At 42.5% G+C, this 13,938-nt stretch overlaps 1 protein-coding gene across 7 annotated transcripts in view; it reads left to right on the top strand.

Moving 5' to 3' along the window:
* Nucleotides 1–13,938, top strand: part of LOC125463998 (oxysterol-binding protein 2-like) — a 315,453-nt gene that overhangs the window by 266,785 nt on the left and 34,730 nt on the right. For all 7 annotated transcript variants that reach the window (XM_048555891.2, XM_048555890.2, XM_048555889.2 and 4 more), the window contains 3 exons: nucleotides 2,781–2,898; nucleotides 3,452–3,518; nucleotides 6,189–6,356. In XM_048555891.2, the coding sequence (XP_048411848.1) occupies nucleotides 2,781–2,898; nucleotides 3,452–3,518; nucleotides 6,189–6,356 (353 nt within the window). The remainder of the gene's footprint in view (nucleotides 1–2,780; nucleotides 2,899–3,451; nucleotides 3,519–6,188; nucleotides 6,357–13,938) is intronic.

Raw genomic sequence — 13,938 nt, 5'->3', positions numbered from 1 at the left:
CAATCTAGAATGAGAGGTCGTTGCTTTAAGACAAGGGGTAGCAGTTTTGAAACACAAATGAGAAATTATTCCTCCCAAAGAGTTGTGAATTGTGGAATTCACTATCCCAGAGTGTGGTGGATGCTGGGACATTGAGTAAATTTAAGGAAATGGTAAACCATTTTTTCATTAGTAATTAAAGGGTGGGGGGGGAGGGGGGGGCAGAAAAGTAGGTTTGAAGCTGAGATAAGATGAACCATGATTGCATTGAACATTGGAGCAAACTCGAATTGCCTATTCCTGCTCTTAGTTCTTCACTTGGTCTGATGGAATTTGATAACATGTACATCTGTGTTGTCTACATAGCCTCCAGTTACACAGTTTGTTAGAGGAGTCAATAAATGCTCAAGGTGTAAACTTGCTTTCCCACTTTTTGTAGCTACAAGAGAAGGCATTCTTCAGATCTGCAATCTTGTAGGAGAGATTGTAATTTGCATGTTCCTCCCAGCCTTTTAACAACCCCAATTAGTTACTTGGCAGTACAGCACGTCAATATCAGCAGGACAGTTCTGGGCTCAAGGATTACTTCACGCTTGGAGTACATCACCTCAGCTGAAGCTTCACTGGAATACTGCTGAAGGTGTTAACCCTCAAATGAGTCTCGAGCTAAGATCTGCTTAGGTTGTATTAAAGATCCCATCTCACTTTTTACATTTGAGTGTGATGATGCTTCCTTAGTCCAAATTTCAACGTGTATTTGGGTAGGGACAGGATGGTTTTGGCCATTCTGCACAAGCACGATCCAGTGCATTGCTGCCACTATATGTTGAAAATAGCAAACTGGGGAGACATCAGGAGTGATGGAAATCGGATGGCCCCACCCAAAAACAACTTTTTTGTTGGGTCGTAGACCCAGGGCCCGTCATCTGAACATGAAATGAATCATTTTTAGTGACAGGGATGTGCTGAATTGATGCAGTGAGTGATTTTGACACTTCCACAAGATCGGTGCCATATGATGGTTTGGTTACTTTTCATCCTCGGACAGCAGTGAGTTATGGTGTGGTTTACATTGATTCCGTTGGGGCAGCACTATAGCCTCACAGCGTCAGGGACCCAGGTTCAATTCCACCCTCCGGCAACTGTCTGTGTGGAGTTTGCACATTCTTCCCATGTCTGCCTGGGTTTCCTCTGGGTGCTCCGGTTTCCTCCCACAGCCCAAAGATGTCGAGGCTAGGCTGGATTGGCCATGCTAAATTGCCCATTGTGCCCAAAGATGTGCAGGCTAGGTGAGTTAGCCATGGGAAATGCAGGGTCTGGTTGGGATGCTCTTTGGATGGTCAGCGTGGGCTTGATGGGCTGAATGGCATCCCTCCACATGGCGAGATGCAGTTCAGTTTAGAAAGTTTTCTATATCTAGGTGGCTTTTAATGTTGACTCTAAAGGATAGTTCATCTTTTCGATGAATAATCACCGTCAACAAGACTGCAAAGAATACGGCAACTGTCACAGAACCTGGGGTCAAGACCAAAACGCCAGCTTCCCTGCTCCTCTGATGCTGCTTGACCTGCTGTGTTAATCCACCTCTACACCTTGTTATCTCTTTAACCCTGTTCAGATTTTGAAGGCATCTGTTTCCCACTACAATTTTTGTATTTGAATATTATGTTTCCAAAAATATGCTGAAATAGTGTATTGTTTAGTGTGCCACTGGCAAGTTACATTTGACAAATCCAAGGTTCTTTTTGGGAAAGTTTATGATGTAGTGAAATACAGCAACCAGTTTTCACATAGCAATTTCCCAAACACAGCAATGGGTTAATAACTAAATCTACTTCCGTGATCATTTGTTGTATATAATGCCCATATATTGATGAGGACAGTATACCTGTAGGGACTGCTGCAAGTGACTCATTCTTCTTTTATGACTACTCCATTTGGTCATTTGGAGCTGCTTTTCATCAGACAGAATGGATAGTTGTCACACCAGTCAACCTGACGTATTGCTCCTGACGTTCAATCTGCACTATATAACTTTATTTGAAGTAACGGTCCTTAATCTGACATGTGTTACAGCCCTATTTATGAACGAATAAGAAATGGTTTCTCTACCTGATCTCTTGATGTATTAACATTGTACAAGTCGAGGTGAAAGCTATTGCTTATGGCTTGGTAATAAGTTGGCACTTCCATTCAGAAAGACTGCAAGGTTGAGCAATGGAAGAGGAAATGTCATGAAGGAAGCATTAGAGGTGCTTATTCAGTTGTTCAATTTCAAGCACAATATGTTTAACTGCAAAGCAATTAGAGACCTTGGAATCTGTCTGACTTTGACAGAGTTGAACGTTCAGACCCATTTATGCTGTTTTTGACAGAAAGGCAAGTAGAAACTCTTTCAAAGTGTAGCTACACATTGTAGGAAATCCCTTCATGTTATTTCACCAAAGTTGTAGTGATAGTTCAGTAAAAGAATTGCTGGTTGAGCTCTGGAGGTTTATTGAAAAGACTCTCCCTAGTTCCCTGGGGTTCCACTGGTTGGTGAGGAAAATCCCACCAGGGTTTCAGGATGTTTTAATTTGACTTTTCACAGAGGAATTACACCGGGAGGCTGAGGTCATATAGAGGCAACTCCATGTTCCTTTTAACATGCAGCAATTGATGCAGTGTGGATAGAGTTTAAAAACTCTTTTGTTCCCAACACTGACATCCCTCACTTTAATGAGCATGTTAAATAAGGAAAATGAAAACTACAATTTATGCATTTTTCCATGGTTTTGTAATGTACAAATACTTAAATGCAGCGAGAGGGCGACACGTGAAAGGGGAGACAAGTGATGAAGATGAGGAGACTGAATATTTCGATGCAATGGAGAGTGCACCAGAATTTATTACAGTAACCACGGATCCCACAAAACACAGGCAAGTGATTACTTTGGGGAATTGATGGAATGGAGAGGGCTGGTCAATACAAGTGAAACACTGCACTGTCAATAGTGAACATGCAGACACAAACATGTGAACACATGCACAATACACATTTTGTTCACATTCATAAATATTGCAAAGATACACACACTAATCTGAATGTGAACAAATCCCTTTGATGGGGAAAGTCATTTCCTCAGCCTATCCACGGATCTTCAGTCATCATAGCTACACATTTGCACTCGCAGTAGTTTGTGCAAGTTCTCAAATTTTTGCAGTTAGACTCGAGCACCACTCCCCACCGCCCCCCCAACCATTCCCTCTCACATCTGCCCACACCTTCTTCCACCCCCCCCCCCCCCCCCCACCCCCCCCCCAGTCTCTCATATATATGTGACACTTAATGGCCTCCAAGCAAGTAGTGATTTACAGTAAATGTTGCCTTTCCAGCACCAGCCACATGCCAAAAACCAATATTTTATGCTTAGGCTCTGTACAACTGCTGGCATTTCTCTGTTTAGATCTCTTGACTTATGTTTATGTGTAGACGCACAGGAAGTAATATCAGTGGAACCAGCAGTGATCAGACTGAAACCTGGAACCTGGATGACCATGTGAGTAACAGACCTCTTGCAATGCCTGCAACAGCCCCTGCCACCCTGGAAACATTAGAAGGGAAAACCTTCCAGATCCACATTCCTAATGAAGAGTTTCACCAGCTGAGAGCTCCTTTAAAATCAACAGTTATACTGCAGTACGTATGCCCAGAGACAGTAGGAACTGTAGATGCTGGAGAATCCAAGAAACAAGTGTAGAGCTGGATGAACACAGCAGGCCAAGCAGCATCTTAGGAGCAGGAAAGCTGCCGTTTCAGACCTAGACCCTTCACCAGAAATGCATCCATTTCTGATAAAGAGTCTAGGTCTGAAACATCAGCTTTCCTGCTCCTAAGATGCTGCTTGGCCTGTTGTGTTCATACAGCTGTACACCTTGTTATCTAGTACATATGCCCAGATGCACAAGAATGGGGAAGATTTGGATCCCACCCTCATTTTAAGTCCCATCCAATGTTACACTCTGGCTAGTAAAACTGGCTCGACCTTAGTTGGTCCGATGAAGCATTGAATGTGCACATGCTCAAGTCCTTGTTAAATGGATTTCTAGCAGATGAATTGTGCATGGTGTAAAATGCATGATGCTTAGCAAGTAACAGATCAATTACATTGCTGTCAGTTATTGGAATTCTGAATACCAGGCAAGGGAAATGATCCTGGCCAAATGTAGCTCCCTTTACGAGAAGGAGATCATACAAGAGTCTTTAACACACAGTCAGTTTGTCCACCATTGATAGTAAAGACTCCTTATTTTGATCTCTCCATGACTATTCTTTCTTTATGGCCAGGTCTCTGCATGCTCCATGAAGCCAGGTCCAAGAATGTAGACTTTTTTCTTTTTTTTACTCCACTTTAAAGGATTTGCCATTTAATTGTGCGGTATAAGTAAAAGTCCCAGTAGTGGTGACCATGAAACAATCATCAATTGTCATAAAAACCCATCTGCTTAACTGGCGACCTTTGGGTCAGAAACCGGATGTCCCGACTTGGTCTGACGTGCATGTGACTCTCGACCCACAATGGTATAGTTGATTCTTGACTACCCTCTGAAAATGGTTTGGCTAATTGAGGAGCAGTTAGTCATGGGCAGCAAATGATGTCCTTGCCAGTGACACCAGAATCCCAGGCAAGGTTCTTTACAAAATTCCAGAATCCCAATGTCTAACAGTAGTCTTCTATCTTGTACCAGTTTGCACCTTTTTAATTTCAATGGGTTTCAAACCTGCAAGCTTCATCTGCTGGAAAGAATGCAGAACAGATCCAAAAGCCCCTCATTAAGGAGCTGTGGAGTTTTACTCCCTGCACGCTACACAAAGTGAAGTCCCTCAAAATTGTTTAACATAAGTGGCTTTGGTTTCCTTGCAGAGATTTTGGATGCAGTTTCTGAGTCCCCAAAGCTGGATCTTTACAAATCAAATATATATCACTTGGTATTCCCATTTTCCATATTCCCTAGGCTTCTTCAGTAGCACCGACCAATCCCATGAGTTCTACTACCTGGAAAGACGTGGCCAGCAAGTGCATCAGCACCACTAATGCAAGTTCCCCTCCAAGCTACACAGTGCCCTGACTTGGAACTGTATTGCCATTTCTTCAGTCCCTGGGTCCAAATCCTGGAACTCCCTTCTTAACAGCACTGTGAATGAACGAATACTGCAAGAACTGAAGGGGTTCACCATCAAGGGCAGTTTGGATTTGGGCATTAAATGTTGACCCAACCAGCAACACCCACATCCCATGAACAAATATAGAAAAATCACACTGTTGTTAACAGTTACCTTAACATAGTGAAATGCAAAATAATATCTTTATTTTCTTTCTCACTAAAGTTTGTCTTACAAATGTTATTCCCGTTTTAGATGACTGCAATGAGTGCCTCAGTCTGTTCAATGTGCTCGGACATTGAGTACCATTGTAACACACGGCACAGTGTATTGCTGTACTTGTTCGACACCATAAACGCTGGATTTATCACCACATTGAACAGAAGAGGAGGTACATGCCTGGGTTTACCAGCAGGGTGTAACCATAGGTTGACTAGTAAATTCTCCAGAACCAAGATAAGGGGCATACTGTATAGTAACCCTCCATGTAACATCCCCATCACTTAGACAATCATTATTGCACAGCCCTTCGTGTATTAGGCCCAGCATTCCAACATACCTGTTACTGTAATTGTCAGAAACATCTGCTGTTCTTTTGATACCAGAGCCTGTGAGCTGCTAATCCTGCAAAATCAATCTCATTAATTTTATTTGTTTGCTGGGTGTTCTTGTTGTGAACAATAAGCTCTGTTAATAATGCGGATTCTCTCCACAAAGGCGTATCATTTTTAAGTTGGCCAAAACTTGTTGAAATATAACCCATTATTTTCAGAATGATACTGAGCCCCATGACTCAAAGCTGTAGGCAATGTCACTTCGATCATAACCAATAATAGTGTTGTTTTCTGTAGCTTCTGCAGTCGGAATGTTAATTTATCAAAATAAAACCTATATCTGCAAATTTGCTTGGTCTTACATTTTGGCACGGAAAGGCTAATTTCTGTTCCTGAGTCTGTATTTTGTTTGTATCAGTGGCAATTGTGCTTTGTTGATGCTCTACATATTCACCTAAATCCATCTACATTTTCCTTATTCCTCATTAGTCATTGTGTTCTTCTGCCTGCAGGTTTTCGAGTGTCAGCACCAAGCTTCCTTCACTGCATCAGCAAGCAGAGAGGCGAAGCCATACAGGAAGAGACGCACTCAAATCCCAGACAAGCCCAATTATAGCATCAACCTTTGGAGCATAATGAAAAACTGCATTGGGAAGGAGCTGTCGAAGATTCCCATGCCTGTAAGTTACTTATTTCTTTGCCTACGTATTATTTAGTCCCAGCTCCTTGTCCGCATAGCTGAGAGTGGGCAGCACTACGTGATACAGAACAGTAAGCTCCAGGCTATATAGCAAGGACTAAGAATGTTAGGTGGAGTTTGCCAGTGGCCATTACTTCTGTTGAGAAATATGTGTTTGGATGTGAGATGTGGCTTGGATTGGACTTAACCATGAATACTATGCAGTCCAAATGTTTGATAACTGTTACTTTTACTTATTCTTGAAAAATGGCCAGTTAATCATAGAGGTTAAAAAATGTATTACTACGTAGGCCGTCCTCACAAAGTTGGTGTTGTATCCCTGAAAATTTCAACTTTAATTAAAAAAACCTAACGTGAAGCACTGATTCCCACAGGAATCAAGGTTAAAACTGAAGTACGGCTCCATAGACCCTTCCTTAGAGAACAAAAAATCTACCCGTACACTTCAAGTTGAAATGCAGTGCTTTAAAATGACTAAACTCCTCTGGTGGTAAATGAAGCAACTTAAAAATATATTTCTTTTTTACATTCATAAACTTAACTTTTATTTACTATACTCCCTGCAATGGCCCTTCCAAAATAGGCTACCCCTGCCTTGGCACTAAGGTCTTCAACAGGCACACAGGGAGTACTTTGATCTTTGGAACATTTAGTCTCCAGGGCAGCTGCTTGAGCCATTCCTCATCCCCAAACGTGCAGTGGAGCTAGAGCTCAGTGATGTCTTCATGTGCCCGTCTTGTTGGCTGCTTGGGCCATACACTGGTGGGCGCTGTGCTTCCTGAGTTACTGTGATGCCTTGGCCCTTCTCCGCACTCCTCCTGACCAGCCGGCGAGCAGATTGTGGCTGGGCTCGGCAGCATTTCTTCCCATGCTGACCCCATTCGTGGTGGACATCCTGTAGCCCAAGTTTGAATTTGGAAATGGCGGAGACTTTGTGGGTCAGAGGAGGAGTGGTTGTTTGCTGAGTTTGGTCGTGACTGGTGCCTTGCAGGTGGCAGGGGTAGTAGAATCATGTCCGAGTGGAGGCCGGACGTGGTGTTGGCCTCTCGATACCAGAGGGGGTTTCTGTCAGGCTTAGAGCCAGGATTCCAGACAGATCACTTTTTAATCATAGAATCCCTAAGTGTGAAGGGAAGCCATTCAGCCAATCAAGTCCACACCGACCCTCCAAAGAGTGCTCCTACTTATCCCCATAACCTTGCATAAACTGTGGCCAGTCCACCTAGCCCACCCATCCCTGGATGTTGTGGGCAATTTAGCATGGCTAATCCATCTTCCCTTCACATCCGTCGACTGTTGGAGGAAACAAGAGACCCGGAGGAAACCTGTGAAGACATGGGGAGAATGTTCATACTCCGCACAGACAGCTGCCTGAGGGTGGAATTGAACCCAGGTCCCTGGCACCATGAGGCAGCTGTGCTAACCATGGAACTACCGTGCAACCCTTAAGTGAAAGACAGTTTCTTTTACCATTTAATTCCTCTGAGAAGATATTTGTAAATTCTTCCAGTTTTTACAGGCGTCTTCATTCTGTCTGTACAGTGTTTGGCATACTCTGGAAGGGCAGGCTGATACACATGGCTCTGAAGAGTTTGCTGAGAGTGAAAGTGCTGTTATGATCTTTAAGGAAACGACTGCTCTGTTACACCTCCACTAATTCTTTGCTTGCAAGCTGCAGACTAACTCATTCACCATTCTATTGTGTCGAGAAACAGTAACTGGCAGTCATATCAAAGCGATGAGGTTCATTTTGTGAGGTCTCTTGCTTCCAGAGGCAGAATTTGACAGAATAAAGAATCTGTGGATGAAATTTATGACTAAAGAATGACTTGGTGAGTCACAAATCACAAGTCTAAAGAGCCCAGAGTTGTTGAGAATGTTGCGTCTCTTTTCCATCACTCCACTATCTGCTGACTTTCTCATTATCTTCAGTAGTGGATAAACAAGCAATGTAAAGCGCTGTTTGCCTTTTTCATAGCTAACTGCCAACATCTTCCTTTTTCTGATTGGGCTTCTGGGGCCTACTTTGTCTAAAGTGATGGAGGAAAACCATTAGGCCATTGAATGAGAAGGGGCCATTATCTTAAGCAAGGTGTATGTGTTGCAGCACAGCAATCAGTTGCAAGTTACATCTGTGAGATAGCTATGATTGCTGTTGGGAGTCCTAGGGTAAAAATCTGTCCATATGGAGTCTGTAAGATGTTCTTCCATCCCCCACCCAAGCATTATTTTACTCTAGGGAACTGGACACAGCAGTAGTTCCAGATCGATAGCTAATATGCTGGTTTTAGGTGTGCTCAGCAGGATTTTCAAGTCTGTAACCAATCTATTGTCTTCAGTGGGCAGGCTCACCATCCAATGCAGACTGGCAAGTGAGCCCCAATTCTGGAGAGAAAATGTGAGGCTGTCCAGTGATTGGGCCCTTCCTTCCCTCAGCCCGTCACATGGACGTGGAAGATTTCTGACTACAAATCCCAGTTGCTGTGGTATGGGGCATTAATAGGTTTTGTAATTGACAATCATTACCCTCTGGCAATCAATTTGGCCCCAAGTCACCCTCAAGGAAATTGGTTTAGGGATGGGATCATGTGAGAAACTAGCATGAAGGCTGGTAGTATTAAACTGTGCCCCTGCCTGCCTCTGTTCTGGAACCTGAACTGATTTAAAGCTGCAGCCCTGAGTGTCAAAAGTCTACTTGACATTGTATTCAAGTCTGATTCTGTCCTTGAGTTCTGTACCGTATCCACGTATACAGGTATTTGCTGGAAGACCTCACCAGATGATAAAAGAATTTCCCACTGTTGCAGCCTTTATATCGAAACCCATTGTCGTGCTTCGTGTTGCCTCAACTTCAGGTCAGCTGACCCAATACTTTACCAAAGTTCGAATCTATCCTTTCCTGGTCTGAATGGCTTTGCACTAAATATATGTCCATTTAACAGCAGGCTCTGATTTTTAAGCAGGGATTGTCTATCAAAGGTGAGGTCCTGTTCTCCACTAATGAAAAAGCTAGAATGCAGACATGAAGAAAGAAAATATGTTTGAAAATAATTGCACTTGATACAGTTATGGATGTAGTTGGTGCAGTAACATTTCTAATGGTGCCTTCATACACCGGGATTTGATTGAGAACAAGGAGAGTCAGCACTACTGCATTCAGACAAATTGTACAGCTCAAATAGCATTTGTACCCATATACAGTGATAAATCTCCAGTTTTGACACCAGCATGAAATCAGCTCTTTCCTCCTCAAAATGAACCAGCTCCTAGCCCAGTTGGCTCATTGCTATGGCCTCTGTCTCTTCCAGCGATTGCTATCTCATCCCAGGTTATCTGTCTTTGCCTCATCTCCCTTGATAACATTACCAGTGTAAAAAAAATCTATCCACCTTCACCTTGAAAAACTGACCCAATATCTGCAACCTTTTAAGGGAGCAAGTTCCAAATTTCCACTATTTGGTGTGATAAATGCATCCTGATCTCATAATAAAATGGTCTGACTGTAATTTTAGCATTATGTTTCCTATTTCTGGGTGCTCCCACCAGTGGAAACTAGTTCTCTATATCTAACCTGTCAAATCCTTTGTGATTCTCAATATGTCAATGTGATCAGTTGTCAATTTTTTATCATCTGTCAGTAAGTTTGGATGGAATTTAACACCCTCCCCTGAGGGAGGTGGGGTGGTTTATAGTCTGGACAGGACGTGGCTACCTTTCTGCATCTGTCTCAATTTTAAGTTCAGGACAGAAGGGCTTGTAGTTTCCATTAAGAGGTGAATTGAGGCCCTGCTGTAAGAAATTATTGTCGATTTAACAGCCACAGCCTTTAGTGGGTGGTGTAGTCACCAATGAGGAAGTCCGAAAAGCAAACTCTCATGTTTTTTTCTTGTTGTTTCTCCCATTGTCAGGCATTCAGTGCCTGGTGAAGGAATCGGACATCAAGAAGCAGGGAGGGAGTCTGCTGAGAGACCCCACTTTCTTTGCTTCAGAAATATATTCTATTCATAAAAATCTTTATAAACATATATAGTCACTAAAAGAGTTCAGTTCTGTATGGTCTTAGCATATTAGGAATAAACAAACATTGGAGCTTGACTTTCCTGACAGTTCCAGCAACCCAAAGGCATTTCTTACCAATGATGGACCGGAATGGTCTGATAAGTGAACTGACTCCCATTGTACTTTGGCAGAAAGACCTTAGACAGTGGCCATTCCCCGTTGCACCTTCACAGCAACTATCCCAAGCTTCAGTGTGTATCTCAGCACGTAGTCCTGGACCTTTTTTGTGTCAATCTGCAACATTCGGTCAAGTTTTGCTCTGGAAGACCCACAAGTTTCAGGTAGACCAAAGCCTTTCTGCTAAAAACCCTGCCTCCCTCTGAGCTGCACTCTGCCCCAGGGTCCTTTTGCTGGTCTTGTGCCCTGTTGGACAGCTGCCAGTCTCTTAATTGCTGACACCCCTTATTTTGTGGAATATGGGTACTTGATCCCAGAGAAGACCCACTACAGGCTACTTAAATGTCTGATTGGAATAATACATGAGCCTTCCCCAAGTGAGGCAACAAGCTCTTGCAAACTGTCCAGCTAGTTGGCTAGGCCTGGATTTTCTTTCTTTCTGCCTGCCTCTGTCTCGTTCTGCAAATTCCTAATTTTCTTTCTTTTGTTTGTCTTTCTTGATCATTTTAGTTTTAAACTTTATTCTCTTTCTAATCCTTTTTCCTGTGCACTGTGTTGCCTCACCAAAGCAGCTTTGGCCATTCTTCTCAAACCCATGGTCTCTACCAACTGTTAGGACAAGGGTAGCAGGTATTTGGGAACACCATCACCTGCCAGTTACACTCCATCCCAACTTGGAACTATACCACTGTACCTTTATCGTCACTGTGTCAAATCTTGGAACTGCCTACTTATCAGTACTGGAGGGTTGCTTTCACCATGAATTGCAGCAGTTCACCATTCTCTTGCAGGCAACTAGGATAGATGGTAAATGCCCTGTTTTGTCTAATATTCACACCCAGTGGATTAATTTTTTAAAAAGGCATTTTCGAGTATCTCAATACTCTCAATTTGAAATTGCATTTTGTGAAGTTGTGTTTAGGCTATACTCATAATCATGAAGGATGAGCATCTCCTCAGCCCCTCAAACTGGTTTCAGAAACTTCCAGTCTAGACCTCTCAAACCTAGGCTCCTTCTGTTTCCTTTTAGATGTTAATCAGCTTGTCTGTGTTAAAAATAATCGACTCCATCCCAGATAATAAAATGGTTGCAGGCAAAATGTCATTGAGTATTGTGCCTCTGCTGTAATTCTCCAGAACCTACAAATCCTTTGGAATCTAGTCGATGCTGCAGCTGGCAGGGGTTGTGAATGACAATCCGTTGGGGAATGCATCACAGTCTGCGATGGAGGCAGGAACAGTTTGTGTGTGTGTGTGTGTGTGTGTGTTTGTGTTCTCGTCTAGCTGTCACATTCTCAAAAACCGTAACTTGTCATTATTTCTGAGTAATGTGCATATTATACTTAATGAAACCTTCCTTTGATAAGACTTGCAGTGACGGTGATGCAAAAAGAAATCTCGGGAAATTATTTATGGGATGTCTGACTTATTGCGTTTCCAATGAAAGCACAGGTGAAAATGTACTGAAAACTGAGTCAAAGTGGGGCAGTTATTTATAGGGAGCATGATGCGATGAAATAATTAATGTCTCGGCTCCTGGGATGCTGCCAGTTTGGGAGAGGAAGCTTCAACTCTGAACAGTTTACATTCTCTTAAAGCTACAATGTTCCATAGAACACTGGATTGTGAGGGTTGTCTTTAACCTGTTAGATGACAGAATGAAAGGAGCAGATTTTATATAATTATTTCCACTTCGTCATCGATCATATTGTATTCTTATGTGGGATATGAGTGCCGCATGGCAATTGTTCTTGAACTGAATGGGTTACAAGACCATTTTAGAAGGAAGTTAAGAGTCAGCATCATTGCAGTGGCCCTGGAGTCATATGTTATCTTTAACTAGTTTGGGCTACATTTTTTTCCCTATCAAAAGGACACCAGTGAGCCAGATTGGTTTTTATTCCAATCGATATAGTTGTCATGGTCATCATTACTGAAACTAATTTAAATTCCACTAGCTGCTGAGGTGGGATTTGAACCCATATGTACAAAGCACCAGCCCCCTGGGCTTCTGTATTATTGCCCAGTGATGTTACCACAATGCCTGTGACACCCATTGTGGATGACAGATTAAGGTAACAATCAAAGGCAGAATCATAATGTCTTTCCTCACCTTCAGAGAGATTCTAACATCCCCTCCAATTCAAAAAAGGAAGTGCTGAGTTCTTGGGGTCCTGTTGGTGCAGTGGTAGTGTTACTACTGCCATGTCAGGAGGCCTTGCTCCAGAGATGTGGAAGACATGTCTGATCAGTTTGATTAAAATATCTAAACAGACATTGATACAGAGGCATCCCCTTAGTTGGCTCTTGTGGCACAATGGTACTGTCCGTACCTCTGGCTCAGATGATTTGGATTAAAGTCCCACTTTCCCCAGAGGTGTGTTGCAGCATGTTCAAACAGGTTGGTTAAAGCACGTCTACTGCTGTCAAAATGCCAGGTGCTGAGTTCATAGGGCTTTTATGGTACAGTGGCAGTGTCTGTACTCTGGGATAGAAGGCCTGGGTTCAGGTCACACCTGCTCCAGAGTGGTGCCATAAATCAATCTGTTCAGACATATTTATATGAAAAGGAGCTGAGTTCTTCCCCAGTGGGGAGTTGGCTTCTGGCCAGGGAAAGGTAAAAACTGGCATTTGTGTTAAACTATAGATTTACAATAAACCTTACAAATCTCTGAAAGTCTTCTGATGCCTGTTTCAATGTATGGATATCAGTTCTTTTGTAATCTGTTTTGGAGGGTGGCAGTATTTTTTCTTGTTTCTCTCCTTTCTGTCCACTTTCTTTCTCTCATAATTGGCTTTTTTCCAGTCAATTACTTTTCCCCTTGTACCACACATATTTCTCTTAGTCAATACAGTACACCTTATTGTATTATGATCACCACTTACTAGAAGCTATCTCTCACTTGCTGCTTCTTATACAAAATAGTACATGGAATGCAAGAGCAGTAAGTCTACTGCTTAAAATGCCTGGCTATTCCTTCACTGGCAAAAAAAAAACTTGGGGGGGAAAAATGTGAAACTAGATAATTGAAATTTCAGTATGTATGTGCTAAACTTGACATGATATAATGTATAGTGGTCTTTACATATCAGTTGGCTATGTGCCTTCAAGAGTGCTTCATCAGTCTAATCCACTATTACCAATCTGCCTTATTATCAGCAACTTTTCTTAAAAAGATATACTTTAAACACTATCAAGAATAAAAATAAAATCAACACTTTTTGAGATGATCCATAGACCTCAGGTCTATGTCTCAACATGGTGCTGACACTCGGACATTGTTTAGTTAGCAATCTTTTCGGGCAGGCATGGTAGTTGTTTGAAGATTATTTGTTTAATTGTGGGGAGAAGGCGTAACACCAGGATTGATCAGCCACTAATCCAC

This window comes from Stegostoma tigrinum, chromosome 26 (genome assembly GCF_030684315.1).
Source record: "Stegostoma tigrinum isolate sSteTig4 chromosome 26, sSteTig4.hap1, whole genome shotgun sequence".
Classification (NCBI taxonomy): Eukaryota; Metazoa; Chordata; class Chondrichthyes; order Orectolobiformes; family Stegostomatidae; genus Stegostoma; species Stegostoma tigrinum.
This window is presented reverse-complemented; position numbering and strand designations above follow the sequence as displayed.